Raw genomic sequence first — 25,332 nt, forward strand, 5'->3', positions numbered from 1 at the left:
TTCCTAGAGGAGCAAGAGGCCTGGGCCAACAGCAGCATGATGGACACATGTGTGAGGGCCAGAGAGCACTGAGGAGAGATGAGGCCATCTAGGAAGGTGGGAGCTAGACCAAGGCTTTAGTTGGCAGATGGAAGGCAGCCTTGAAAGGGTTAGGGGAGTTGGTGCCTGTAGCAAACATTGGTCCCTGTAGACCCTGGCTAAGGCTATAGTCTAGATGCCATCAGGTGAGTCCCTGAGTGTGTCTTGAGCTTGGCTCCTGTATAAGGAATAATGAAAGGTCAAGATGTGAGTGGAGAACAGTGAAGGGTTCCCTAAGTGACAAGGAGGACTGGCACCGATGATACCACAGGTGCAGAATGAGCTGCAGTTAGAGATGCAGGAAGGTGAGACTTTCAGACATTGGTGACCTCACTTAATAAAAGAGGTCAAGGTTTTTTTAACATTGGTAATAGATGGAGGTGGTGGTGGTGATGGTGGTGGAGGTGGTGATGGTGGAGATTGGTGGAGATTGGTGGTGGTATGTGGAGGTAGAGGTGGTGTGTGGAGGTGGTGATGGTGGAGGTGATGGAAGTGGAAGTGATGGGAGTGGAGGTGATGGTGGAGGTGATGGTGGAGGTGATGGAAGTGGAGGTGGTGATGGTGGAGGTGATGGTGGAGGTGATGGAAGTGGAGGTGATGGAAGTGGAGGTGGTGATGGTGGAGGTGATGGTGGAGGTGATGGAGGTTACTCTGGAAGTGGTGATAGCAGAGGCTTCATAATGATGGGAGGAAGTTTCAGGTCCTCTGCTTTCTGGGGAAAAGCTTCAGAATTTGAGAGGGGACAGCTGAAGGAGAGGGGAGGACACCCAGACACACAGCAGGACCTCCAGGCACGTGAGGCGACAGGTGACTGACGGCTGCAGTGGAGAAACTGTCTTCTGCAGCATCAGGAAGTGTGACTCCAAATGAATGCAGGCTTGACTCAACTGTTTTATTTTGACAGAACAGCTGTTAAAGAGTTTTGTAATCTTGTTTTCTTGTAATTTAGCAAGTCCTTGATTTCCCAGTCTAGACATGATTGTAGATAGCGCTGTGTGTATTGTGTCCAGTGGGTTTGTTTTGAAAAGAAACTTCACGGTTCTGCCCTTGATGAAAGTGTAAGTTGGCTAACACACTGGGGGTCTGTGTAAATGTTGAATTGTTGGAGATCCTTATTGTTTTAGGACGAGAACCTTGTAGCCACATCAGCAGGTTGTAGCAAAGCCTATGACCACAGCTTCAGGCAGTGTCCCGCGCACAGTTTTAATCTGTCTTGAACTTTCGCTGCAGTTCTCTGACTTTCCAGGTCCCATGTGGGGCTCGGATTACGTGCAGTTGTCGGGGACACCTCCTTCCTCAGGGCAGAAGTGCAGCCCTGTGTCCTGGGAAGAGCTGAAGGCCATGGACCTGCCTTCCTTTGAACCCGCCTTCCTCGTGCTCTGCCGCGTCCTGCTGAACGTGATCCATGAGTGTCTGAAGCTGCGGCTGGAGCAGAGGCCTGCTGGCGAGCCTTCTCTCCTGAGCATCAAACAGGTCGGTTTCAAATGCTCATTTACACACACTGCTTGCTGCATCACTGCTGCCGCCTTCCTCTTTGTTGTGAGGATTTCCTCCCTCCGTTACTACAAACAGTGAAAAGAACATGTCGTAGTGTTTGTTTTTACTATTGCGGGGCAATCTAGAATGTTCTTTACCTATAAGAGTGCATTTCAGCTTTTTGACCATTCACTTCTTTCTGAAAAGTCTAAAAACGGGATGTGCTGTGACTGCCAGTCCATCTGTCAGTCTTGTTGACTGGTGATACTTGAGATCAGACCCAGGGCCTTACATGCCAGGTGACACTTCCCTGAGCTGTAGCTCCTGTTTATCCCTGGAAGACAGTTTAAGTCCGTCTGGGTTCTTTCTTCTTGTATTAGAGGCATGTGTAGATAGGAAAACGTCTGGGGATAGTCTGGACTTGGTGCTTGCTATGGAGCATCAACGGTAGGGCCAGCTTTTTCCTTCCGAGCTGTGAGTCTCAGGTGGGGTCTTCACTTTGTGGGGCTGTTTCAGGAGCGGCAGCGGGAAGACTGGAAGGAGTTTTATTGGACAGAGTGAAGGCTAAGGAGTATCTCTTAGGCTTTGTGCTGTTAGCATGTTGACATGAACTGTAAAGCCAAGCCTTTCAGATCCTCACAGCCACCTGCTAGAGGCCGAAGGGCTACGTGGCTCTGTGACTCACAAGACAGTGAGTGCCATTGAAGACAGACAGCTCAATCAGGTCCCACAGCAGGTCCAGATGGGGTTTGTGTCTGTTTGGTCAAGGGTAGACCAGGGTGACTAATGGGTCATTTGGAGTGGGCCCATGCACATGCACTCCAGTTGACACAGCACCAGCCAGAGCGGTTTCCACATTAGCCCCGCCTCCTTCTCACTGTCTTCCCTGCTGTCTTCCTGGTCTGCCTGGCCATAGTTTATCCTGTTCTATGTACCGCAGTAGGCAACCATGCTAGTCAGATACCTATCCCCATTCCTCATCAGATACTTCAGCCACAACCCTGTGAGACAGGGTGGAATCCCCTTCGCTAACAGGCTCTTGTGGTGTTAAATAACTATTTATGTGAAAACACTTCAGTGACCAACAGTAGTATTTCAGAGAAAAGACTTTTCTGTTAGGAAGATTCAAGGAGCAATAGTAAACACCTGCCTGGATGTGATACAGGAAAGGAGACACAGACACTGTTAGGAGATTTGCCTTGTAGGTCTAGTTCTTGCACCATGATAATTTTTAAAAAAAAACGTTTATGGGCTTCTGTCTGCAAAAAGCAATCTAGGTCTTGTTTTAGACAAATTGGGAAAGGCATAGGAAATAACACAAATTAAAAATAGTCCCCATTCTCCTGGCACCCAAGAGATGGCCACAGAGCATGTGTGTTTCCATTCAGCTATCTGTCTTGCACATGTACACTTCCTACACATAGCAGTATGAGAGTGAGTCGGTGTGTGTATGTTGTACATGTGTGTGTTTTTGCACACACATGTAAATCTTCCCACTTTTCTCTCAGTACTCTCTCAAAACAAGACTTTACACGGCCACAGTGCTCCCCAGGAATGCATACACGCTTGTGGGTAAGTCTTAGCTGAAGCTCTGATGAATGCCTGGGCACAAGCGTAGTGGTAAGTAGCGAAGTGCCCATTTTAGAATCTGGAAAGCTGCAGCCTTTGCTTGCTAGCCACTGCCCTGCGGCTGCTGCCTCTGGAAGTAAGTCAGTGTGACTGTGTGGGTCTGTCCTTAGTCCTGGGACTGTAGAGGGTGTTGTGTCCCAGCTCTGATAATGCAAGGGGCCTTCTAGGTTGCCTCACCTCTGTCTGTCTTCTTCCACACCTCACCTGCTATGCCAGTATATTGCTGTTTTTACCTTCCTTTCCCCCTGTCCTTGAGTTCTGATTTCATCAGCGTTGGCTTGGTCTGCAGCTTTTGGTAGTAGATGAAGCCACACCCCGAAGAAGGTAAACTAGGCTACATTTTTGGTAGTAGGTGAATCACACCCCACAGAAGGTAAACTATGATGCATTACTCAGAAGCCACCATTTTCTGTGGTTCGTTATTCAAATCTTGGTTTTGGTTAAAATTCCTATTTCATAAGATTTTTTTTTTCCCTCTCCTACCTCTTGTCTTACGGTATGCATGGGTAAAAGTGGCCTTACTAAGTGAGATTTGTTTTCAGTATGAATTTATTTGTAGGTTACATTCTAGCAAACAGTGGCTGCTGTGGGATTCTTCACTGTGTGCTCATGTGTGACAGATGGCTGAACTGCCACACACAACAAGCTTCTTGGGAGTCAGACTGTTTCAGGTTCCTCACAGCAAGATCCCTCCGGGGCTTTTGTGGGGGAATTTGTGAGGACTGACAGTCTGTGTGGCCAGGGTGTGCGGGTGACCGCTGTGTCTTGCGTGTGTGCTCTCTTGCAGCTAGTGCGCGAGTGTAAAGAGGTCCTGAAGGGGGGGCTGCTGATGAAGCAGTACTACCAGTTCATGCTGCAGGAGGTTCTGGACGGCCTGGAGAAGACCGACTGCAACATGGATGCTTTTGAGGAGGACCTGCAGAAGATGCTCATGGTAAGCGGGGGGGGGGTGGGGGTGGGGTGGGGGGGGGGTGGGGGGGCAGGGGGCGCTTCTTGGGCTGTGTGCAGGTGGTTGGTGTGGCAATCCCACCTGCTTCCGTCTGTGACATCTTAAAAAGTTCTCAGTGATTTTTAAATTGACATTTTGGACTAGCCTTAACCCAGTCCATTGCTTATTTATAGGATAGTTCATCTTACATTAGAAAAAGGGATAAAATTGGATCTTACTTCGTCTAACCTCCCGAACAGTGGCCCTTTTATAATTCCTGAGATGGGTGCTGGGCGCCTTGCGTAGCTCAGGAAATACTGGAGTAAAGGCGACCATCGCTGGTGGGGACTGGCCACGAGAACTCCTTCCTTTCCTACATGTCCAGGGCTGTGGATGTCTGCTGAGCCTGGGACCCCTCAGCTACAGACATGTCCACAGAGTACTTCATCTCAGAGATGGCTCAGGCCTCTTTGCAGAACCAGCCCATTCAAGGACTTACCAGTGACTTGATTGGTCAGAGCAGGCTGGGTTTTATTTCTTCACAGACCCCATTTCAAACTTGTTGTCTTAGTTAAGATTTTTATTGCTGTGAGGAGACGCCATGACCACGGCAACTCTTGTAAGGAAAACACTTATTTGGGGGTGGCTCACTTCCAGTTTCAGAGGTTCAGTCCATCATCTGTGGTGGCATGCAGGCAGATAGGGTGCTGGAGCTGAGATTGCTACATCTTGCAGGCAACAGGAAGTCAACTGATAGTCGCACTGAGGGAAAGCTTGAGCCAAAGAGACCTCAAAGCCCACCCCCACAGTGACAGACTTCCTTCAGCAAGGCCACCCCTCCCAATAGTGCAATCCCTTTGGGTGCCGTTCCTTTCAAATCACTACACTTGTCCTGCGTTTCTAACCTCGGGGCTGCCCACACTGTTCTCTCCTGCCAGAATTCACCTCCTCGTCTGCCCACTTAGACTTACTTTCGGCTTGTATTTTTCTCCAGTTACTGACAATCTGGCCTTTGCACCTACCTTTGTCCTTACCTTCTTTGAGCTCTCTCAGCAGTTAGACATGTGCTATAGCATAACATTTAAACAGACTGGTGGGCCAAAGCATCATGAACGGGGGCTGTAACTTGGAATTCCTCTGTGTCGCACGTGGTGTGGTAGAGTTCCTATATAGGGAGAGCAAGTTAGATCTGTAGGGATCCTTAGGTTGCATCAGATAACTTCAGGTGACGGTGCTTGCTGTGTCCTGCCTTGCAGACTGTAGCACCCTGGGGAGCACCCCACTTTCTGGGCTGCCAGAGGGGGAAACACCTTGCCGGCCAAGTGCAAGTCTGTATGAGAGAGAGCCCAGGAGGTTTCACTCAGTCCATTTTTCCCAGACTGTCGTAGAGCTTTTGAGTTATCTGCACAGGGTGGGAATTCATATGCTGAGTGGCCTCCCGTCCTCGGGAGACAAGGGAGGTGGTGGGCAGAGGGACTTACAGTAGCTGGCGTACCCTGAGAAACAGTTTGGTTGAAATGGTCTGGAGAGAGCACATGAAGGCCCGAGTGTGTAAACTGGCTACATCCGAAATGGCGTAGACTGCATCTGTCGGAGAGTTTTAATGACGGGGAAGCTGTGGTAGGCGGCGACACACAAAGCACCTTTGGAAAGACACATTGTTCTTTGCTTCTGAGACTCTCTTTGATGGCTTCCAGAGGCGCATTTAGTGCCCTTTGCCTTGGAATGGTGGGGACATAGAATGGTAAGCCACACTCCCCTTTCCTGTCCTTGGGGTATCTGTGCCCCGGGCTGAGAAGAGAACCTTGCAACAGTTGTAGGAAAGTGTGGGGGACCCATTCCCACTTTCCCCCTCAAGGTACTCTTGAGTACGGAGAAGTGAGAAACATTTAGGTAGAAATGTAGAGGAGAGAGACAGATAGAAACACAGGCTGGCCTCGGGAGGGCCTGAGTCAAAACCTACCAGCCCCTTCTGTCTCCTTTAAAGGGCTGTTTATAGAAATGCCAAGGGGTGGAGCAAAAGACCTCCCCCTTGCTAGATCAAAGCATGGCACATGACATAGCCAAGTGCAGACCCTTCCAAACACCTGGTAACCACGCATGTGGTCAGTCATCCCCTCGTGCAGCCCTGCTGTGTAAAGCGAGCCCAGATCTCACTAGGAAACCTCTGTGGACCCCAAAAGGAAAATACAGTGTTCTGCTTTGCTTTGCTGCCCATAGCTTGTCTGAGTCAGAATGTAGCATCTTGTATGTCTCATTGTATGTTGGAAGGATGGGGCAAGGGGCATGCTTTGAGGACTGAGGATCCCAGAAAGCATTAGTGTTTCTGTTGAGATGAACAGGTAGATTGGGTCCTGGCAGGTACTCAGATCATGTTTGCCACACAACACGCCCATCTCCTGAAACTCACCACACAGAGGAAAGAAAGAAAATTCCATGCTCAGAAAGGAGGAAACGGGCCCCAGTGGTGTTCTCCCCCTCCATAACAGAACAGCTGTTCATTTGTCTTCTCGTGCAGATGGCATTGTAGACAGGGCTGTGATGCTTCCTCCTGTGGATTGACGGCTATGATGTCTGGTGGGGCAGCACTGAAGATCCTCACAGGCCAAAGCTGCCGCAGTGGACTGTCTCGGTCAGCCTGCCCCCTGAACTTGGCCATAGTGGAGGGTTGAGAATCAGCTGATTACCATGTCCAAAGTCAGACTCAGGGCGTCACTGGGCATTACAGCATCTACTTAAAAAGAAACAGGGTGAACGCTCACCTCCAACTCCACTGATGTGTCTTGGTGAGATTTGGAGGTAGTACCTATACAGATGCAGTTGAAGTCAGAGGACAACTTGCCAGAGTCAATTCTGTCATGTGGCCAGTGTTGAGCCATCTTGCTGGCCCACTTTTCCCTTTTAACTTTCTCTAATTAAAAAAAATTAACATACAAAGTAATGGATTTCATCATCATGACATTTTACCCAAACTGTGTTGTTTTCTGAGACCAGATTTCTTATAACCCAGACTGGCCTCAGACTTGATATCCTGTGGTAATCTTGAGCTTCTGATCCTCCTGCCTCCACCTCCTGAGTACTAGGATTTGAGACCAGGTCCAGTTTTGTGTGGTTCTAGGGAACCAGCCCAGAGCTCTGAGCACGGTAGGGGCATCATAGCTTCTAATTGCTGATTCTCAGACCTCACTCCCCTCCTCTCTTCTTCCCTTGCTGCTACCTTGTGTGCAGAGTTCTCACACTGACCCGAAGACAGCCATGTAGTTGGAGTTTTCCTGTGTGCACCCAGCTCCTGCAGCCACTCAGACCCAAGTCAACACACAGAGACTTATATTCCTTATAAACTGTATGGCCATAGCAGGCTTCTTGCTATCTAGTTCTTATATCTTAGATTAACCCATTTCTGTTCATCTACGTGTTGCCTTTACATGTTGTTCCCTGGATGGCAGGCTGGCATCTCCTGACTTAGCCTTCTACTTCCCAGCATTCTCTTCTCTGCTTGTCCCACCTGTCCTATACTTCCTGCCTGGCTACTGGTCAATCAGCATTTTATTTATCAATCAGAGCGACACATTCACAGCATCCCCAGCACAGCCAAGGTCTGAATTCAGTAGGTGACAGTGTAAAGGACCTCATGGGGAGGTGGTGACACAGATCTTAAAGGCAGAGTGAAGCCCTTGCTGTGTGCTCAGGGCTTGAGTTCTGCATTTACGAGTAAGGGTATGGAAGAGTGGTTGTTATAAAGAACAGTGGAGACAGGGGGACACCAACTCTCTGCTGACCTTGAGCAGACTGAGAGGGTGGAGCCAGCTTGCAAGGATGCCTCTAGAAGTGAAAGGACGGTCTTTGGCCTGGCCTGGGTAAGACAGTGTGGGATCCATGAAAGCTGGGTTCTTGTGCACAGCTCCAGTCATAGTGATCCTGAGCCAGCAGGGTCCTGGGCCACAGGCTGGAGAGTGCAGGATGCAGAGCATTCAAAGACAGAACAGAAAACTGCCTGGAAATACATAATAGTCTCACAGTCTGCTGCCTAGAGGGTATTCCTGAATCTCGGGGGGTGGGGTGGGTAACAGTGAGCTCTTAAGATATAGCCCGGTTTAAAAACAAAACAAACAGCACCCCCGTCCCCCATGGAACTTAAGGATAAAGCATCCTGTAAACTTCAGAGTGGACAGTAAGTTGTTCAGGGGTGATGTGCACCCTGGTGACCTCAGTGAGAGGCTGAGGCTGGAGAAGCATGAGTTCAAATCTAGCCTGGGCTACATAGCAAAGCTGTTTCAGGGAAAGGAAGACATGGAGGAAACAGGGAGGGGCAAGGGAAGAGAGAGGTCACCTTAGGGAGTGGCGGTGTTTCTTCATGACAGCACCACACCGAGTGATGGAAGGCGGGGTTGTGTCTTCACAGCTCTGACGCCGGGAACGCATGGTCGAATCTCTTCTACTTGGTCGGCCCATCCATAGGTCAGCAAATATACCAGTGGCGTGTTCGGCCGTGGCCTTTCTCCCAGAGCCTGTTCAGAGGAAGACCACGGTCTTAGCGGCTTCTCTTGCCCTGGAATGAAATACTACTGGCAAAGCAACTTGAGAAAAGGCTTTCTGTGGCTCCCTGGCCACAGATCCAGTCCTCGTGGCTGGGATGCCGAGGTGGCAGGGCTTGAAGCAGCTGCTGACGTCTGAGTCGCAGCAAGGAAGCAGAGCACAGTGAACACGCTGCTTGCTCAGCTCTCTCTGCCTTTACACAGTCAGAACCCCAGCCGGGGAACGGCGCCCCCCCCCCCCATGGTGCCCTGGTCTTCCTACCTCAGTTAACACAAACAAGGTAATCCTCCACAGGCGTGCCAGAGGCCCGTCCCCTGGATGTTTGTAGAGATTCTGTCAAGTAGACGATTAATACTAACCATCACACACCAACAGGGAAGTCAAGGTGGGAATTTAGGAATAAATAAGCTGTTGAGGCACACGGAATGGGTTTAGTCTCAACCTCGGATCACCTGGACATTTTGACTGTGTCACAATTTGTATGTTATCGGCCTTGGAAAGTTCATGTCATAGATTTGGGCATCAAGAAGGGTTGGTGGGACGTGTGCTAATAATAAATTCTCTCCAGCTAAAATAATCAGTGAATCAAAACACTAACCTCTCCAAGGAACCGTGTCCATGTTCATGATAAAAGTTTTTAAGCGCTATTTTTTTTTAACATTATTGTACTTTCCTGCATTTTGTGGCTATTTAAGTTACTTTGCAGGAGTCTAAAAGGTTGTGAATGTGTTGTTGCTGAAGACTCTTGCAGCTGAAGAAGAGTCCTTGTTTAGACATCAGTTGGCTGTGGTGTGGTCTTGCTCCATGGCCCCTCCTCTTTCTCACCCTTCTGGTTTATGCTGTGTTGATATAGGTCACGTTATAGGTTGCTGGGTTCTCTGAAACATGTCCTTTTATGTTTTTGTTTTAAGGTGTATTTTGATTACATGAGAAGCTGGATCCAAATGCTACAGCAGTTACCTCAGGCTTCCCATAGCTTAAAGAATCTGTTAGAAGAAGAATGGAATTTCACCAAAGAAATAACTCATTACATCCGAGGAGGAGAAGCGCAGGCCGGAAAGCTTTTCTGGTAGGAACCTTGTGCTCGGGAATACCTTCCTTCCTCCCCCCTCCTCTGGTAGGCCTACCTGTCTGTGTGCGCAGTGGTTCTCACCTGGCTGGGTTTGACCTCTTCAGGGCACTCACAGTGTTTGGAGACTGGTTTCCTCAGCTTGGTGGGGAGGTGGGGGCGCCGCTAGCATGTGGGCCGTCGAGGGCAGAGTGCTTCGGCTCCCCTGCAGGCACGGGGCAGCAACAGAATGCTCTGCTCCAAATGTGGGTCCTGAGTCAGCCTCTGGCCCTTGTTTTGTTGTTGTTAATAAAAGGGTGGAGACTTTGGGTCCCAGAAGGGGAGAAGAGACCCGTGTGTTTGAGCTTGGTGGGGACGCCCGGAACCCGAGTCTTTAGTTTTCATTGAGCGTGGTTTGGAAGTGGAATCGAATTGTCTCTCTTCATAAACTCCTTCCACACAGTGGGGGGGTAGGAGTGGGACTCAGGCCACTTGTCTGCTCATTCAGGAAAATGAGCATCTCCTGGTCAGGCCCTCTGTAACCTCTGACAGGCTTCCTGAACTCTGACACTTGGATGCAGGATGAGGCCATGGGCTTTGTAGACCCACCGCCTATGTGCTGCTGTGCCATGCCTCCACTTCTTCCTCTTTTACTGCTTTTGCCTCTTCCTGTGAGGCCTGTGAACTGGCTGAGGTGTGCATCCCTCCCTGTGGGGCCTATGTGCTGGCTGAGGTGTGCATCCCTCCCTGTGTGCTGGCTCAGGTGTGCATCCCTCCCTGTGTGCTGGCTCAGGTGTGCATCCCTCCCTGTGTACTGGCTGAGGTATGCATCCCTCCCTGTGGGGCCTGTGAACTGGCTGAGGTGTGCATCCCTCCCTGTGGGGCCTATGTGCTGGCTGAGGTGTGCATCCCTCCCTGTGTGCTGGCTGAGGTGTGCATCCCTCCCTGTGGGGCCTGTGCTCTGGCTGAGGTGTGCATCCCTCCCTGTGGGGCCTGTGCACTGGCTGAGGTGTACATCCCTCCCTGTGGGGCATGTACACAAGCTCAGGTGTGCATCCCTCCCTGTAGGGCCTGTGAACTAGCTGAGGTGTGCATCACTAACTGTTGCGCTCTTTTGGTATCAGAATTTTGTGTCTTTTTAAAAGTTTTTTTGGTGTCTCAGAAGTATGTGCCATTTCCCACATGGATCTCAATCCCTATACTGCATCTTCATCTTGAGTGAGCAGTGAGCTTGCTGGATCCCCAGTCCTGGGCTGTGGTGGTTTCCCTTGTGTTTTTGTCTCCAGGCTTATAGAGTCCCACTTAGTGTCAGTCTGTCCTGATGTTCAGGGTCACTGTGCTCCAGTCACTGCTGTGCCTTCGTCTCTGCTTGTCCTTCACGTTCCCAGAAGCCACCTCTGGACATTGTTGGTAATTTCTTTGCTCTTTGGCTCTTTTTGGGGGCCCACCACCCAGCTCCCAAATAAATCACACGTGGAGGTGTATTCTTCTTTATAAATGCTTAGCCAGGCAGTGGTGGTGTACACCTTTAATCCCAGCACTCGGGAGACAGAGGCAGGTGAATCTCTGTGAGTTTGAGGCCAGCCTGGTCTACAGTGAGTTCTAGGACAGCCAGGGCTGTTAAACAGAGAAGCCCTGTCTTGAAAAACCAAAAAAATATACATACATACATATGTATATGTATATATGTGTGGTGTGTGTGTGTGTGTGTGTGTGTGTGTGTGTGTGCGTGCACTCAGCCTTAGCTTGGCTTGTTTCTAGCCAGCTTTTCTTAAATTAGCCCCGTTACCTTTTGCCGCTGGGCTTTTACCCTTTCCTATTTCTGTGCACCTTTTTTTACTTTCTACTCCATGATTTGCTGTGTAGCTGGGTGGCTCGCCCCTAGTGTCATCTTCCTTATCCTGCTCCTCCATCTTCCCAGATTTCTCCTCCTATTTACTCTCTCTGCCTGCCAGCCCCTCTCATCCTTTCTCCTGCCCACCTATTGGCTGTTCAGCTCTTTATTAGACCAATCAGGTGTCTTAAAAGTATCACAGCTTCACAGAGTTAAACAGATGCACCATAAAAGAATGCAACACACCTTTGCGTCATTAAAACAAATATCCTGCAGCATAAACAAATGTAGCACATCTTAAAATTATATTCCACAGCACTGGACCTTGCCTTTGTGCCCCTTGTTCTGAGAACAGCCCCCAGGGCTCTGAGGCTGCCCTCCCTACACTGGTCTAGCTCGGCGCTCTTCCCGCGCCCCGCCTTGGAGCCATCATTTCCACTCCAGGTTCAGGCAGCGTGGAACCACCCCAGCTCCTCCTCAGCTGTCCAGGCACTCCTCGGTTTTGCTTTTGGATGCCCCTGAGAATGTGGCATGGGCTGGATTTCCTTTCCCTGTTCCACCCCCCTGTGTACTTGACCATTCCTCCTGGACGCAGCTCTGTCTCCCTGCCTGCCCAGATCCCCAGACTTACCCTCAGCACCAGCTGCACACTGCTCCTGTTAAGTCTGTCAGTCAGACCATCTCCCGGGGACACTCAGCAGCTCCCCGTCAGCAAGAACGCCTAAGCAGTGGGTGATGGGGCTTCATACAGTCAGCCTTGTCATCCAGCGTGTGTCCTCACCTCCTGGACTCCACACTGTGCACCACAGCCGCCCCTTCTGAGCTCGCAGGCTGTGCAGGTGGAGCTCGCTACCCCACATGGACCACTTGTCCCCATTGTTTCCATGACTGACTCATTTCCCTACTTCTGCAGATCTTTACCTTCCTATCATATTTAGAAGTTCTTACCCACAAACACTTAGGATTTCATTTTTTGCTTATTTTTTTTTCCAGCCGGTAGAGGGCTTTTTGTCTCTTAAGTTCACTGCTGCTTCTGTATAAGAGGAGCTCAGTAGCTTTTAAATAAATGCATCCTGATGCTTTGTATGATATTCTTAAAATCCTTTTCTGATCAAATCTCCCCCCCCCACACTCATGAATTTTAAAGCCCATCTGCTTTGATGGCCATGTGATTAAACTAGTTAGCATGATAGCCAGGCCCTCCAGAGCACAGCCTGACCCCATTTGTTTCTGGGGTCTTGCCAGGCTTTGCAGCACGAACATCTCTGCCCCTTTCAGGTCAGATGCTATCCTTTCCCCGTGTACCTCATGCTTGACATACTTCATACCTGATCCAGCTCCTTCTTCCCCTGAAGATCCATCTGCTCCCCCTTGGATGGCCCTGCTGACATTCAGCTTTGCCTGGATTAGGGCTTTCTGCCAGAAGAGGCTTTGCTTTCAGCTAGGTTTGGTCTCCTCCTCTGATACCCTGTGTTCCCCATCATTGGATGGTTGCTAGGTTTGGTCTTCTTCTCTGATACCCTGTGTTCCCCATCGTTGGATGGTTGCTAGGTTTGGTCTCCTCATCTGGTACCCTGAGTTCCTGTCGTTTGATGGTTGCATACTTATTCTCTTTCCCTGGGTCATCTGTGTCCTTGATAGTGTGAAGGCTTACCACATAATTTACCTTGTTCTGTGTGTTTAAATTGTCTGTTCATTGACAAGGTTCAGGTGTGGAGTGTTTGTGCTCAACAGCTGTGAGAGCTAACCTCCAGGGAAGTTTAACACCAGCTGTGTTTCAGGAGTTTGCTCTCCAGCTTATCTACCATCTTGAACATCTAGGCAATAACATTGTGTAATCACATGGCTACCACATACAGTTTACTGCTATGGTTTATACTCAGTGCTATGCAATAGAACAGAGATGGGTTGTGCTATCCTCTAGGTTTCTGTGTTTCTCATTAGTCATGTGCTGCGTGAAAACCTGTTGATTTGTAACTGTTGCGGTGACAGATGACCTTCCTTCTGCTCTGCCGTTTGTCCCCCAGTGACATTGCAGGGATGCTGTTGAAGTCCACGGGGAGCTTTCTGGAGTCTGGCCTGCAGGAGAGCTGCGCAGAGCTGTGGACCAGTGCTGATGACAACGGTGCTGCCGATGAGCTGAGGTTGGCGTCACACTGGCCTGTGTCTGTTTCTTAACTGCAGGAGTCTTACTTCCCCAGTGGGCTGCCAGAGATCTTTGTTCAGGCTGGACTGTGATGGAGGGTGTGTGTGTGTGTGTGTGTGTGTGTGTGTGTGTGTGTGTGTGTGTTCTTCTAGACAAACTTTAACATGATGAACTTATAGTGTATATTAACTGAAAATGGCTGTAGCAATACTCTGTACTCATGTTTTTCTAGACTATCTTTAAATGTTACATTTTTGTCCTGTAAACCCCTGTAGCAGTCCAAGCTGCCTTCTGATGCCATTTGGCAGATTTCTGTTGTTTATACTTGGCTCGTCCCTTCTGTCGAACATTAGGGTAAATACATGAGCCTTGGCTTCCCTGTTGAGTTCCCTTCAGTGTCATGCAGATGCTACTGAACCGTTGAAATTGCACCCACTCTGTGTGTGTGTGAGTGTGTGTGTGTGTGTGTGTGTGTGTGTGTGTGTGTGGTGAGATGTTGGGTGTAGAACCATTTTGTGGCCGTCTTATCAGGTGTATCATTGGTCAGTCTACAGGTGCATGTTCAGAGCTAGGCATTTTACTGACTGACAAAGTCTGGTGAAGAGCAGTTGGGTTTCAGAACATTTAGATAGAGATGTTCCCACCAAGGTTCTGAGCTGGTAAAACACTGATGCTGAGAAACAGGGTGAGCCTCTGTGTGGGCCTGTAGCTTTAAGTTGTGACTGTAAAGTCTGACGTGAGAATTGAAGAATCGAGGCAGTGAACTAGGTAACTGCTCTTTGCTCCCCTCATCTGCCGGGGATGTGGGAGGGCGTTGGCGTGCTACCAGGCCTGCTCCATGGTGTCCTGCCCCTGTGACCAGCTGTGGTGTCCGCACTGTACCACACAAGTCAGCATGAGCTGCCAGACGGTCCTAGGGGGACTAGTAGTCACCACACTGGGTCTGTATTTCTTTTCAATTAGTGTGAGCTCTGCAGCTCTAAGGCCTTGTCCCAGCGATGTCTAGAAAAGTAAACATACTGCTACTTGAGGGGTATTTGATGTCCCCTGTGTACACGGAATACTCAAGTGCCGTATGCAGAACTCTGAGGGTCAAGCTCTCCTCTGGTATTTTGGCCGCAATCTCAGTAACTGATTGTTCCCGTTGATGAAATCTGTGGGGGTTGCTTGTTGCTGTGCTTTGGAATTGGCTGTGTATTTGTTACTAGCTGCGACTATACTTGGGTGTCCCCAGTGTGCACTAACTGAACTTCACCCCGGCAGGAGATCTGTCATAGAGATCAGCCGAGCACTCAAGGAGCTCTTCCATGAAGCCCGGGAGAGGGCCTCCAAGGCGCTGGGCTTTGCTAAGATGCTGCGGAAGGTGAGTCCACCAGTCTGGTTGCAGCTGCCCTTTGCTCATGTGGATCTTAAAGCTGGTCCTAAAGAGACTTCTCTTCTCTGATCCTAGGACCTGGAAATAGCAGCAGAGTTTGTACTGTCTGCCTCGGTCCAAGAGCTCCTGGGCGTTCTGAAAGCAAAGCAGTATGTTAAGGTGAGCCCCCACAGTGTTCTCGGAGCCTGTGGTCTCCCCTGCATCCTAAAGAGGCTACTTGTTCATAACATCCAGAGCTAATATTCTGGGCTTCGGAGGCTGCACACTGACTGAACATGTTCCCAGAAGAACACACTTCTTCAACGCTTAACGTTTTTATAAATGGAGACAAAGAATCAACCACAGTGTATACTGTTGATTAACTTAGTTATGCATATTTAAAGTAGCGACTATAATAGTGAATGTAATATGATATTACTGGCTCTGATAGTGATTTTAGTGTTTGCCCGCAGGTCTCTGCGGTCCAGGGTCTCTGTGTGATGGTCTTTGGGTCCTTGGCATCCTAGTTATCATTGTAGTTATTTCTTAGGCCCATCTTTATATCTCTAAGTTTGAGATTTATCATTTTGGGACCTGCATATGACATGTCATTGGCAACCCTGTACCAAGTCCAGGTGTCTTAGTTAGGGTTTCTGTCATTGTGATAATACACAATGATCAGAACAACTTGGGGAGAAAGGGGTTGATTTGGCTTACACTTCCACATCACTGTTCATCCCTGTAGGAAGTCAGGGCAGAAACAGGGCAGGAACCTGGAGGCAGGAGCTGATGCAGAGGCCATGGAGGAGTATTGCTTACTGACTTATTCCCCATGGCTTTCTCAGCCTGCTTTCTTATAGATCCCAGGACCATGAGCCTAGGGATGGCCCCACCACAATCACTAATTAAGAAAATGCCTACGGTCTTGTCTGCAGCCTGATCTTACGGAGACATTTTCTTAACGGAGGCTCCCTCCTCTCCAGTGACTCCAGCTTGTGTCAGGCTGACAAACCCAGCCGGCACACTGGGAGTGTGTGACAGAGGGCTGATTCCTGTGCGGCTTGCACCCCTATCATGGCATTGTATTCCGTGTTAAGGTGACCCTTGCCTCCTGGACTCTAGCAGTGACAGGTTGTTCCAGGCACCCTCATGAACAAGGTGTTGAATGTGGGTCAGTGAAGCGGTGCCCTATGTCTGGAGAAACCTGAGTACTGTCCCCCAGTTCCCTCCCAGCCCCTCTCCCTGACTCCTTCCACCTCACTCAGCTTAGCTTGCAGCTCAGCTTGCTCCTGGGACTAATGCCTCTCTCCCACATCCTCCTCCTTGAACCTGCTTGTTTATCCACTCCTGAAGCCCACAGGCTGGTCCTGAATTCACTGTATAGCCCAGGTTTGGCTCAGACTCATGTCTTGTGAGTGCTAGGAATGCAGACATGTACCTATGCCGACCTGCTTTTAGTCTCTTGTATCTTAAGACGGGGTTATTTCCTTTCCAGGTACAGATTCCCGGGTTAGAGAATTTGCACGTGTTTGTCCCCTGACAGCCTTGCTGAGGAGAAAAGAATTATTTTGCAGTTACTCAATGCTGCCACAGGAAAGGACTGCTCAAAAGATCCAGATGAAGTCTTCATTGATGCCTTTCTGCTTCTGACCAAGCATGAGGACCGAGCCCGGGACTCAGAAGATGGCTGGGGCACCTGGGAATCACGAACTGTCAAAATCCTGCCTCAGGTGGAGACTGTCGATACCCTGAGAAGCATGCAGGTGGGTGGGCTTCCCTTGCCCGTTGTGAGGGTTAGCATGCTTTTATGAAACAGACTGTGGCAGCTTACAACTATCACCCCTAATGGGCCTGTATGGTTCACTGTGTGAATTGTTAGCATGATTGTACTAGGAGTATTCCAGTGAGTTTGAGTGTGTCAACATTCTATTGGAATGTTTGAAATAACCTGTATGCTTGATTTCTTTTAGTATTCAGTTAGCTTTAAAAGGCACCATTTCATTGATGAGTCATAATTCCGGACAGCCGAGCCCCAGAGTATCCCCTGAAGGACAGAAACAATGCTGACCTTGTTATATAGTTCTCGCTTGTACAGTGAAGGGCACCCTCCTGGGTCCCGGGCAGGTTCTGAGACTCACTGATGACTGCTGTCGGGAACCTCCTCACCTGTGTGTCCAGCTCAGGGGCAGTGAAAGCAGGTGTTCACATGCCCCTAGAGCTCTGCTGCACCAGCTACCGTCTCCTCCACGCCACCCACTGTCTCCTCCACGGCCCCCCCCTCCGTCTCCATCCCACGCCCTCCTCCCTCCACGCCCCCCCCCTCGTCTCCTCCACGCCCGCCCCTCCCGTCTCCTCCACGCCCCTCCGTTCTCCTCCACGCCCCACCGTCTCCTCCAGCCCCCTCCGTCTCCTCCCACGCCCCCCTCCGTCTCCCTTCCACGCTCCCCACCTCCCCCCGTCTCCCTCCACCCCCCATCGCGTCTCCTCTCCACGGCCCCCCCCCCCCCCCCTCTCCTCACCCACCCACCGTCTCCTCCACCCCCCCCACCGTCTCCTCCACGCCCCCCACCGTCTCCTCCACGCCCTCCCTCCGTCCACGCCCCCCCTCCGTCTCCTCACGCCCCCACCGTTCCTCCACGCCCCCTCCGTCCCTCACGCCCCCCTCCTCTCCTCCACGCCCCCCACCGTCTCCTCCACGCCCCCCCTCCGTCTCCTCCACGCCCCCTCCGTCTCCTCCCGCCTCCCCCCCTCCCCCCCGTCTCCTCCACCCCACCCCACCTCTCCTCCACGCCCCCCCCCCCGTCTCCTCCACGCCACCACCGTCTCCTCCACCCCCCCCACCGTCTCCTCCACGCCACCCACCGTCTCCTCCACCCCCCCCTCTCCTCCACACCCCCCCCCGTCTCCTCCACGCCACACCCTTCCTCCACCCCCCCCCCGTCTCCTCCACGCCCCCCCTGTCTCCTCCACACCCCCCTCCGTCTCCTCCCCGCGCCCCCCCCCTCTCCTCCACGCCCCCCTCCGTCTCCTCCACGGCCCCCCCCCCTCCGTCTCCTCCACGGCCCCCCCTCCGTCTCCTCCACGGTCCCCCCCCTCTCCTCCACGCCCCCTCCGTCTCCTCCACGCCCCCCCCCCGTCTCCTCCACCCCCCCCCCCCCCTCCGTCTCCTCCACCCCCCCTCCGTCTCCTCCACCCCCCCCGTCCCCTCCCCCCCCCCTCCGTCTCCTCCACGCCCCCTCCGTCTCCTCCACCCCCCTCCGTCTCCTCCACGCCCCCTCTGTCTCCTCCACGCCCCCCCTCCACCCCCACCACGCCTGTTCCTTGTCTTGCGCTCTCAGGCAAGCCTGCCCACTCACTAAGTCAGAAGTGTGACAGCGAGTGTAAACGTGTCCTCCCACTTCTCCAGCTAATCGCCAGCGCGGCAGCCAGACGTGTGTTCAGCACATGATCCGTCTGGCGTTCACAGGGCCGCTGCGACCGCTCGTGTTGTTGCCTTTCCTGGACAGTTGTCCTTCCTATTTGTGGTTCCCCGCTTCAAGCCCTCCCCCGCCCTCTCCAGTCCTCCAGGTGGTTTGTGGTTGGGTGGAGATCATGGCAACGTGCAGATCTGCCCTAAATACTGCAAGGACTCTCAGTCTCTTAAAGGTTAAAAATGATAGTGCCCTTTGTCTTGTCTCCTTGGGCTGCTCCAACACTCACAATCCCTGCGTGCCCACGCCCTTTCCCAGTGGAGAGTGGGCTTTTTCTTCCCTTTGATGAAGAGCCAGGTCACCAGAGCTTGCTGCCCTGGCCTGCAGGAGCTGTACCTGCAGGTGATCCTGGTCAGGTGGCTAGCTGTGACACGGTAGTCTTGAGGGTGCTGCTGTTTGAGGGTGGGGCTGCAGTTGGGCTGGGGAAGCGGCCGCTGGTCTGTTCTCAGGTCCTGTGTGGTTTTCCTTCCAGGTGGACAATCTTCTACTGGTTGTCATGGAGTCTGCTCATCTCGTAATTCAGAGAAAAGCCTTCCAGCAGTCCATTGAGGGGCTGATGACTCTTCGCCACGAGCAGACATCCAGTCAGCCGGTCATCGCCAAAGCTTTGCATCAGCTCAAGGTACTGACCATGCCATCCTTGCCTCTGGGTGTAACAGACAATGGAGATGTCACATGGTGTGAGGTGATGTCATTTGAGGGATGTGAGTGGCTGCCATTCCTCCTAGTGTGCACTTGGGTGCATGTGTATATGAAGCATTTCTTCGGTGTTCCCCGAGCTGTAGAATGGGGAAGGATGGAAAACCAGCGGTTCCCTCCCTCACCTGGTGTAGGTCTCAGGCAGGGTGGTTGTTTAGCAAAGTTACGACTGGGATCTAGGTGTCTTCCTCCTGTGAGCTTCTCTCACCTTTAGCCGTTTCCAGGCTGTGCTGCAGGTGTTCTTATTGATAATGCATGGTCAAAAAGTCCTTAGCATGTTCTTTAACACGTGGTTCAGCCGAGCCGTGGGCGGGCAGGAAAGCCTCACAGCTCTGCAGCCTCCTCTTCTGTCTTCACCGGTGTGTTAGATGCTGAGTTCTGGGGTCCTGCTTTCTCCGTAAGTGAAGCCTTTGTAGTCACAGAACTGTGGCTTCTGGGAGGTTCCCAAGTCAGTCAGTGAACGTCTGCTTTTCTTCTACCAACCCAGTTTATTTTGTTTATTGATAAACCTCTTACAAACTGTTGTCCCAGTCTAATACCAGGGCAAGGGCCTGGTGTCTTTTCTTTAGTTCAAGCCGGGGTACTCTGGAGAGCATAAGCTGTTAAATGTTGATTTTACTTGAATTTGGAGAATTCTGGCTCTGGGGCATAAACTGTCACCCTGAGAGGTCAGAGGTCAGCACCTTCTCATGGTATCTGGGAATTGCATTATGGTGCCACCTGCAGAAGAGCTGAGAGCTGAAATTAAGACTCGGTTTCTCAGCTTTTGCCTTCTTGGCACTGGGGCCAGTGATTTTGTTGTTGTTGTTGTGTGGAGTGGCAGTGGGGTGTCTCCTGTTGTGCAGGGTGGTCCGGGATGTCTTGTGTGTAGTGGGATATCTGGCAGCATCCTTGGTCTCTGCCCACCAGGTGGCAGTAGACCCTACCACCTCCTCCAGTTTTGGTGCTCTCTGGGGGTTAAGGCACAGAAGTGCCAGTGTGACAACCATTGCCGCCGGTTCAAAGACCAGAATGCAGTTAGGTACAACCACTTAGGTGGGTTGTTCTCACTGGTGTTCTGTCGGCTGCTAAAGATTGCCAAGAGTACCTCAGACAAACAGTGGTGAAGGTGGGATTTCTCGGTCACAGTTTTGATGAAGTACCTCAGTGGTCTCTGTGGTGAGCGTGGTGTCTTCCTGTGGGTGGTGCTGGGTTTGCTTCTCCTTGGCCTAATCGTGCTTTGGGACCCCTCAGAATGATGCGCTTGAGCTGTGCAACCGAGTGAGTGATGCCATTGACCGGGTGGACCACATGTTCACGCTGGAGTTCGATGCTGAGGTTGATGAGTCGGAGTCTGCCACACTGCAGCAGTACTACCGGGAAGCGATGATTCAGGGGTACAACTTCGGGTTCGAGGTAGGTACCGAACACGAGGGGACGCTGCAGTCCAGAAACTGTTTTGTGGACCACAAGAGGCGTTGTGGACTCTCTGCGACAAGTCTGACATTTATTAGAATCACTGCCTTGTCAGGGATGCCACCTCACACTGCTGTGAAGTGTCCAGAATGTCAGTTCAAACTATCACATATCGCCAGGTTTTCTTTTCTGCTCACAGCTGTCTACTCTATCTATGATACATCTACTAAAATATCTACTATATTTTAAAACTTTCTCTAAGACATATTTAATATCCTAAATGTATATTCTTAATTTAAATATGAATAAAGCATTTACCAAACTATATTTTGTGACTATATTCTGTAGTTCTGTGGGTTATTCAAAGTATATGCACTAAGTAGATTTTACTATTCACTTTTAGAAAAAGACATTTTAGGCAGATACAGCATTATTGTGTGTAGGTATTGCTAGAATGGTTTTGTTAATCTTGATAATACATGAACTCTTTTAACAGTATCATAAAGAAGTTGTTCGTTTGATGTCTGGAGAGTTCAGACAGAAGATAGGAGATAAATATATAAGCTTTGCCCGGAAATGGATGAATTACGTCCTGACCAAATGTGAGAGTGGCCGAGGCACGAGGCCCAGGTAACAGCGAGAAGCGCACTCGTTCTCACAGCGGGGACGGAGGGCTGGTAATACTTCTTCTGTGAGCCGTGTGAAATTCATAAGCAGATGATACAGCAAGAGCATTCCTTCTACCTCAGCTGCAGTCAGCACTTTTTATATGGCAGTGTGTGTATATGAAGCTTATAACTCATCATAGAGGAAAGAAAATCTTTCATGTATCCTACACAGCATGCCTCCTGAAAGGGATCTGCAGGGAAGTGTGGAAGCTGTCCCTGTCTGTAATGCTCGACAGTTGTTCCACTAGCATGAAGTGGTCACTAAAGCGTGTGAGTGAAATCTGGCCAGGCATCCTGTAATCCATCTGAGCAGACAGAGACCCTTGGAAGCCACTTCCAAGTCAGAACAATGCACACAGTCTGCATGTGAAATGCAGAGTTAGAATCTGGTGTTACCAGCTCACAAGTGATTCGGTGTGCCTGCTGGCCCAAGTGCCCTCATGTTCCTCTTGGTGTGAGAATGTGGATTTGAAAAAGCCATCCTGCCTGTCACTGTAAGCTTGCTCTGTCCAGGTGGTAATCTCCACCCCACTCTCCCGGAATACCAAGCATTTTGTCCTATAGTAAATTTCCAGTTACTTTCATACTAATTTTAGTGTTGTGTCGTCTGCAGCATTTCCAGTCATTATGTGATTGTTGAATATTTTCCCGTGACAGGTGGGCCACTCAAGGGTTTGATTTCCTGCAAGCCATTGAACCTGCCTTTATTTCAGCTCTACCAGAAGATGACTTCCTGGTAGGACATACTTTAAATGCCTTTTCTGTAAAGAAGAACCAAGTCGGTCCCTTTCTTCTGGGGGGTGTATTTTCTGTGGAATCCTGGTTCCTCATTATACTTCCTGTCATTGCCATGAGGATGCTGAGCCGTTAAAGGCCCCTTTAAAATGTGCCAGGGTTTCCAGTGTTCATCTGTTAGTACAGCCATGCGCAGCTGACTGTCTGGTGGATTCTCTACCCTCACACTTCTGAAATAGATGCTGCTAGTGTCTATATGTTATAAACTGCCAGCTCAGGGGCCGCTCTTCAGACGTCACTGAAGAACAGGATTGACTGACTGTCCCCTCTGTGCCCATCAACAGAGTGCAGTGTCAATGCCGTACGTAGGCTGCTGATGTTGGAATCAGTTGCCTCGGATGGTGACGTTGCACAGGTCTGAATCCCTCCCATTGCCCTCTGGTCGTGAGACCGGTGATCTTTGCTTATGGATGTCATTGTTTCACGGGGAGTAGTCTACACGGTTGCTTTTATTTATGAGAATGGAAAGTATAAAATAGTATTTAAATGGTGTTTAACTTGCAGCCACTTGATACTTGTATCTTTTGTCTTTTAAACTAACTGAAAGTTCTTAAGGTCAAGTAGACTGAGCCTCGATGCCGCTTACAGAATTAAGACTTTCTTTTTCCTTCTTCCAATTTTTCTTTGGTTTCTAGAGTTTGCAAGCCTTGATGAATGAGTGCATTGGCCACGTCATAGGAAAGCCACACAGCCCCGTCACAGGTTCGTGCCTTGTGAGAACAGCAAATTATTTTAGGATTGATGTAATTTATAATAATAAAAGATGTATTTTAAAAAATTCTCAGAAGGCGACAGAGAAGAGGTTAATACAGGAACAACACAGTCATCATTCTAAACTCTACAGGAAGATTAAAATGCAGCTATACATTTGGACTGGTTTTTGTTTGTCTGGTGTTAATGCTACAGCCTGCTCTCCTTGTTAAAATCTTTGTGTATAGGACAAATGGGGAGGGCTTCCTCTGGTCCTCCCTTATCTCATGAAGAAGGGGTATTGTTTTTTCCATGCTTTTCCAACTTCCCCACTCACTTGGGTAAATTTTGATTTGGCTTCAACCTTTTAAGTTTCTCAAGACAGGGTTCTCTGTATAACAGCCCTAGTTGTCTTGAAACTCACTTTGTAGACCAGTCTGGCCTCGAATTTAGAGAGATCCACCTGCCTCTGCCTCTAGAGCGCCCGGGGTAAAGGTGTGAGCCACCACTTCCCCACTGGTTTCAATTTTAAAAATGAAGTTCTTAGCTGGGCGGTGCTGGCACACACCTTTAATCCCATCACTTGAGAGACAGAGGTAGAGTTCAAGGCCAGCCTGGTCTACAGAGTCAGTTCCTGGGCAGGCTGGGCTACACTGAGAAAAACCCTGTCTTGTGGGGGAGAAAAAAAAAAAGAGGAGGAAGAAGAAATTTGTTAAGAAAAACTACCATTTTTGATGTAGTCTGTGAGTAAAACAAAGTCATAATCATTCCATAAGCACTCAAAATAGAAACTTTAAATTCTATAAAATTGTTCAGAAATGGTAAATTTTTCAAACATCAGCTATGCTGGTTTAAAGATACTTGCCAGCCACAGAAAAACTTAGAATATGAACAGGCCTTAATCACTGCTTTTGTTTAAGAATATAAAATTCACTTGGTTTATAAAACACCCTTTCTTCCCAAGGCTCGCATGAAAGTGACAGTTTCTATTGTAAAAGTACTCATGTTCATTTATAGAGAAGAGCACGTCTTTGCAGAGAATTGTACTCTCCTTAAGCTCTTCAGGGTCTAGTAACATCAGTGGAATTCGATTTCTGATTTTTCAAAACACTTTTCTACATCAATAACCTGGTCAAATCACTTTTTAAAAATATTTTATTACCTAAGGCATACATTTCTTTTAAAATTATTATTACATAGTCATTTATTTATTTATTTATTTATTTATTTATTTATTTATTTATTTATTTATTTATTGTGTATGTGTGCATGCCTGAGCACACACACATGCATGTAAGTCAGCGTGCATATGCAGAGGTCAGAGGGCATCTTGAAGGAGTTAGTCTCTTTTTCTCCCATGCCTGTCTTGGGAATCTAATTCAGGTTGTCAAGCTGGGCGGCAAGCACCCTTACCCACTGAGCCATCTTGGTGGCTCAGGCAGATATTTCTTTCTAGAAAAATTATACCGTAGAAAGATATAGAAGGTGGACATTTCTGGAAATTTTCAGTGTAAAAAGTTACAGAGCATAAAAGCTGTCACATCCCCATCATATGCAGTGATAACCGCCAGGGACATCTGGAACAGGCTTCTGACATGCCTGCTCCTCCAGACTGCTGTGGACAGTTAAGTTCCTTCTCAGATGTTGTTCTTTATCTCCTCAACCACCAGGGGGTGTGCTAGGGGGCACTGAACTCAGGAGCAGATTACTTGGCAGGGAGGGGCCTGGAGCTGCTCATTTAAACCATTGTTGCTGGAAATGGGCTGCCAGCTAGACTTGGACAGTCATAAATAATTTTATGAACTCTCGGGTCGCCCACAATGGGGCTTTTTTCCCTTTGGGTTTTGTGTTCTTTTCTTTCATCAGAAATTAATGTAGATAACAACAGATGAGCTGTATTCCTTGGTTATGATTCTTTATTTCTTTTTCCACCTTAAGCGTGCGACCAGTGGTAGCAGCCTGGCATGTGACCTTCTGTATGTGCTTGAAAACCTCGAGCACAGAGCGGGCTGTTTGTCCCCTGCTGTTTACTGTGTGTGGCTGGGTCCCTTTGGATGTGATAGAACTCCTCCGTGTCAGTGGTGCAGATCCAGCTCTAGCCCTCACTGTGGCCTCCCTGGCTGGACGGACCGTGCCACTTTCCGCCACTTTTTCTGGAGCTTTGGTTAGCCGTGAAGCCACTTCGCACCTTTGTGGGAAATTCCTGTAGTCATTTTTGACTGAGCAGTTGCCAGCGTCGGCTGGCTTGTGACATCAGCTCTGTCCATTGTTTTGCTTCTTTCCTGTGTTGTTACTATATTTCTTCCATTTGGCATTATGAGACCTGAGATGATGGAACAGGCACGGACGGCGGCCCGGCTCCTCTGGCAGAAACTCAGTCTCTGTTTGCGGAGGGGTGGGGGCTGCAGAGCTCACCTTGCTGGGTCTCACTGTGTGTGTCATGTTACTAAGAAGAAACAAACGGAACCTAATGTCCATTTAACAGGAGCTGTATGTGAACTAAAGCTGCTAACGTGAAGAGAAAGTGTGCCATAGCCTGAGGAACGTAGGAACTTGAGGAATGTAGGGGCTCTTGAAAGCAGCTGT

The 25,332-nt window shown here is 49.6% G+C and overlaps 1 protein-coding gene across 1 annotated transcript in view; it reads left to right on the forward strand.

Annotated features, from left to right (window-relative positions):
- Positions 1 to 25,332, forward strand: part of Map3k4 (mitogen-activated protein kinase kinase kinase 4) — a 63,040-nt gene that overhangs the window by 20,108 nt on the left and 17,600 nt on the right. The window contains 13 exon segments of the mRNA XM_036168667.1: positions 1,309 to 1,551; positions 3,971 to 4,117; positions 9,559 to 9,716; positions 13,557 to 13,673; positions 14,939 to 15,038; positions 15,126 to 15,209; positions 16,525 to 16,563; positions 16,565 to 16,792; positions 18,972 to 19,121; positions 20,432 to 20,593; positions 21,090 to 21,223; positions 21,919 to 21,997; positions 22,692 to 22,758. Coding sequence (XP_036024560.1) covers positions 1,309 to 1,551; positions 3,971 to 4,117; positions 9,559 to 9,716; positions 13,557 to 13,673; positions 14,939 to 15,038; positions 15,126 to 15,209; positions 16,525 to 16,563; positions 16,565 to 16,792; positions 18,972 to 19,121; positions 20,432 to 20,593; positions 21,090 to 21,223; positions 21,919 to 21,997; positions 22,692 to 22,758 — 1,708 coding nt within the window.

Source organism: Onychomys torridus, chromosome 19 (genome assembly GCF_903995425.1).
Source record: "Onychomys torridus chromosome 19, mOncTor1.1, whole genome shotgun sequence".
In the NCBI taxonomy this organism is placed as follows: domain Eukaryota; kingdom Metazoa; phylum Chordata; class Mammalia; order Rodentia; family Cricetidae; genus Onychomys; species Onychomys torridus.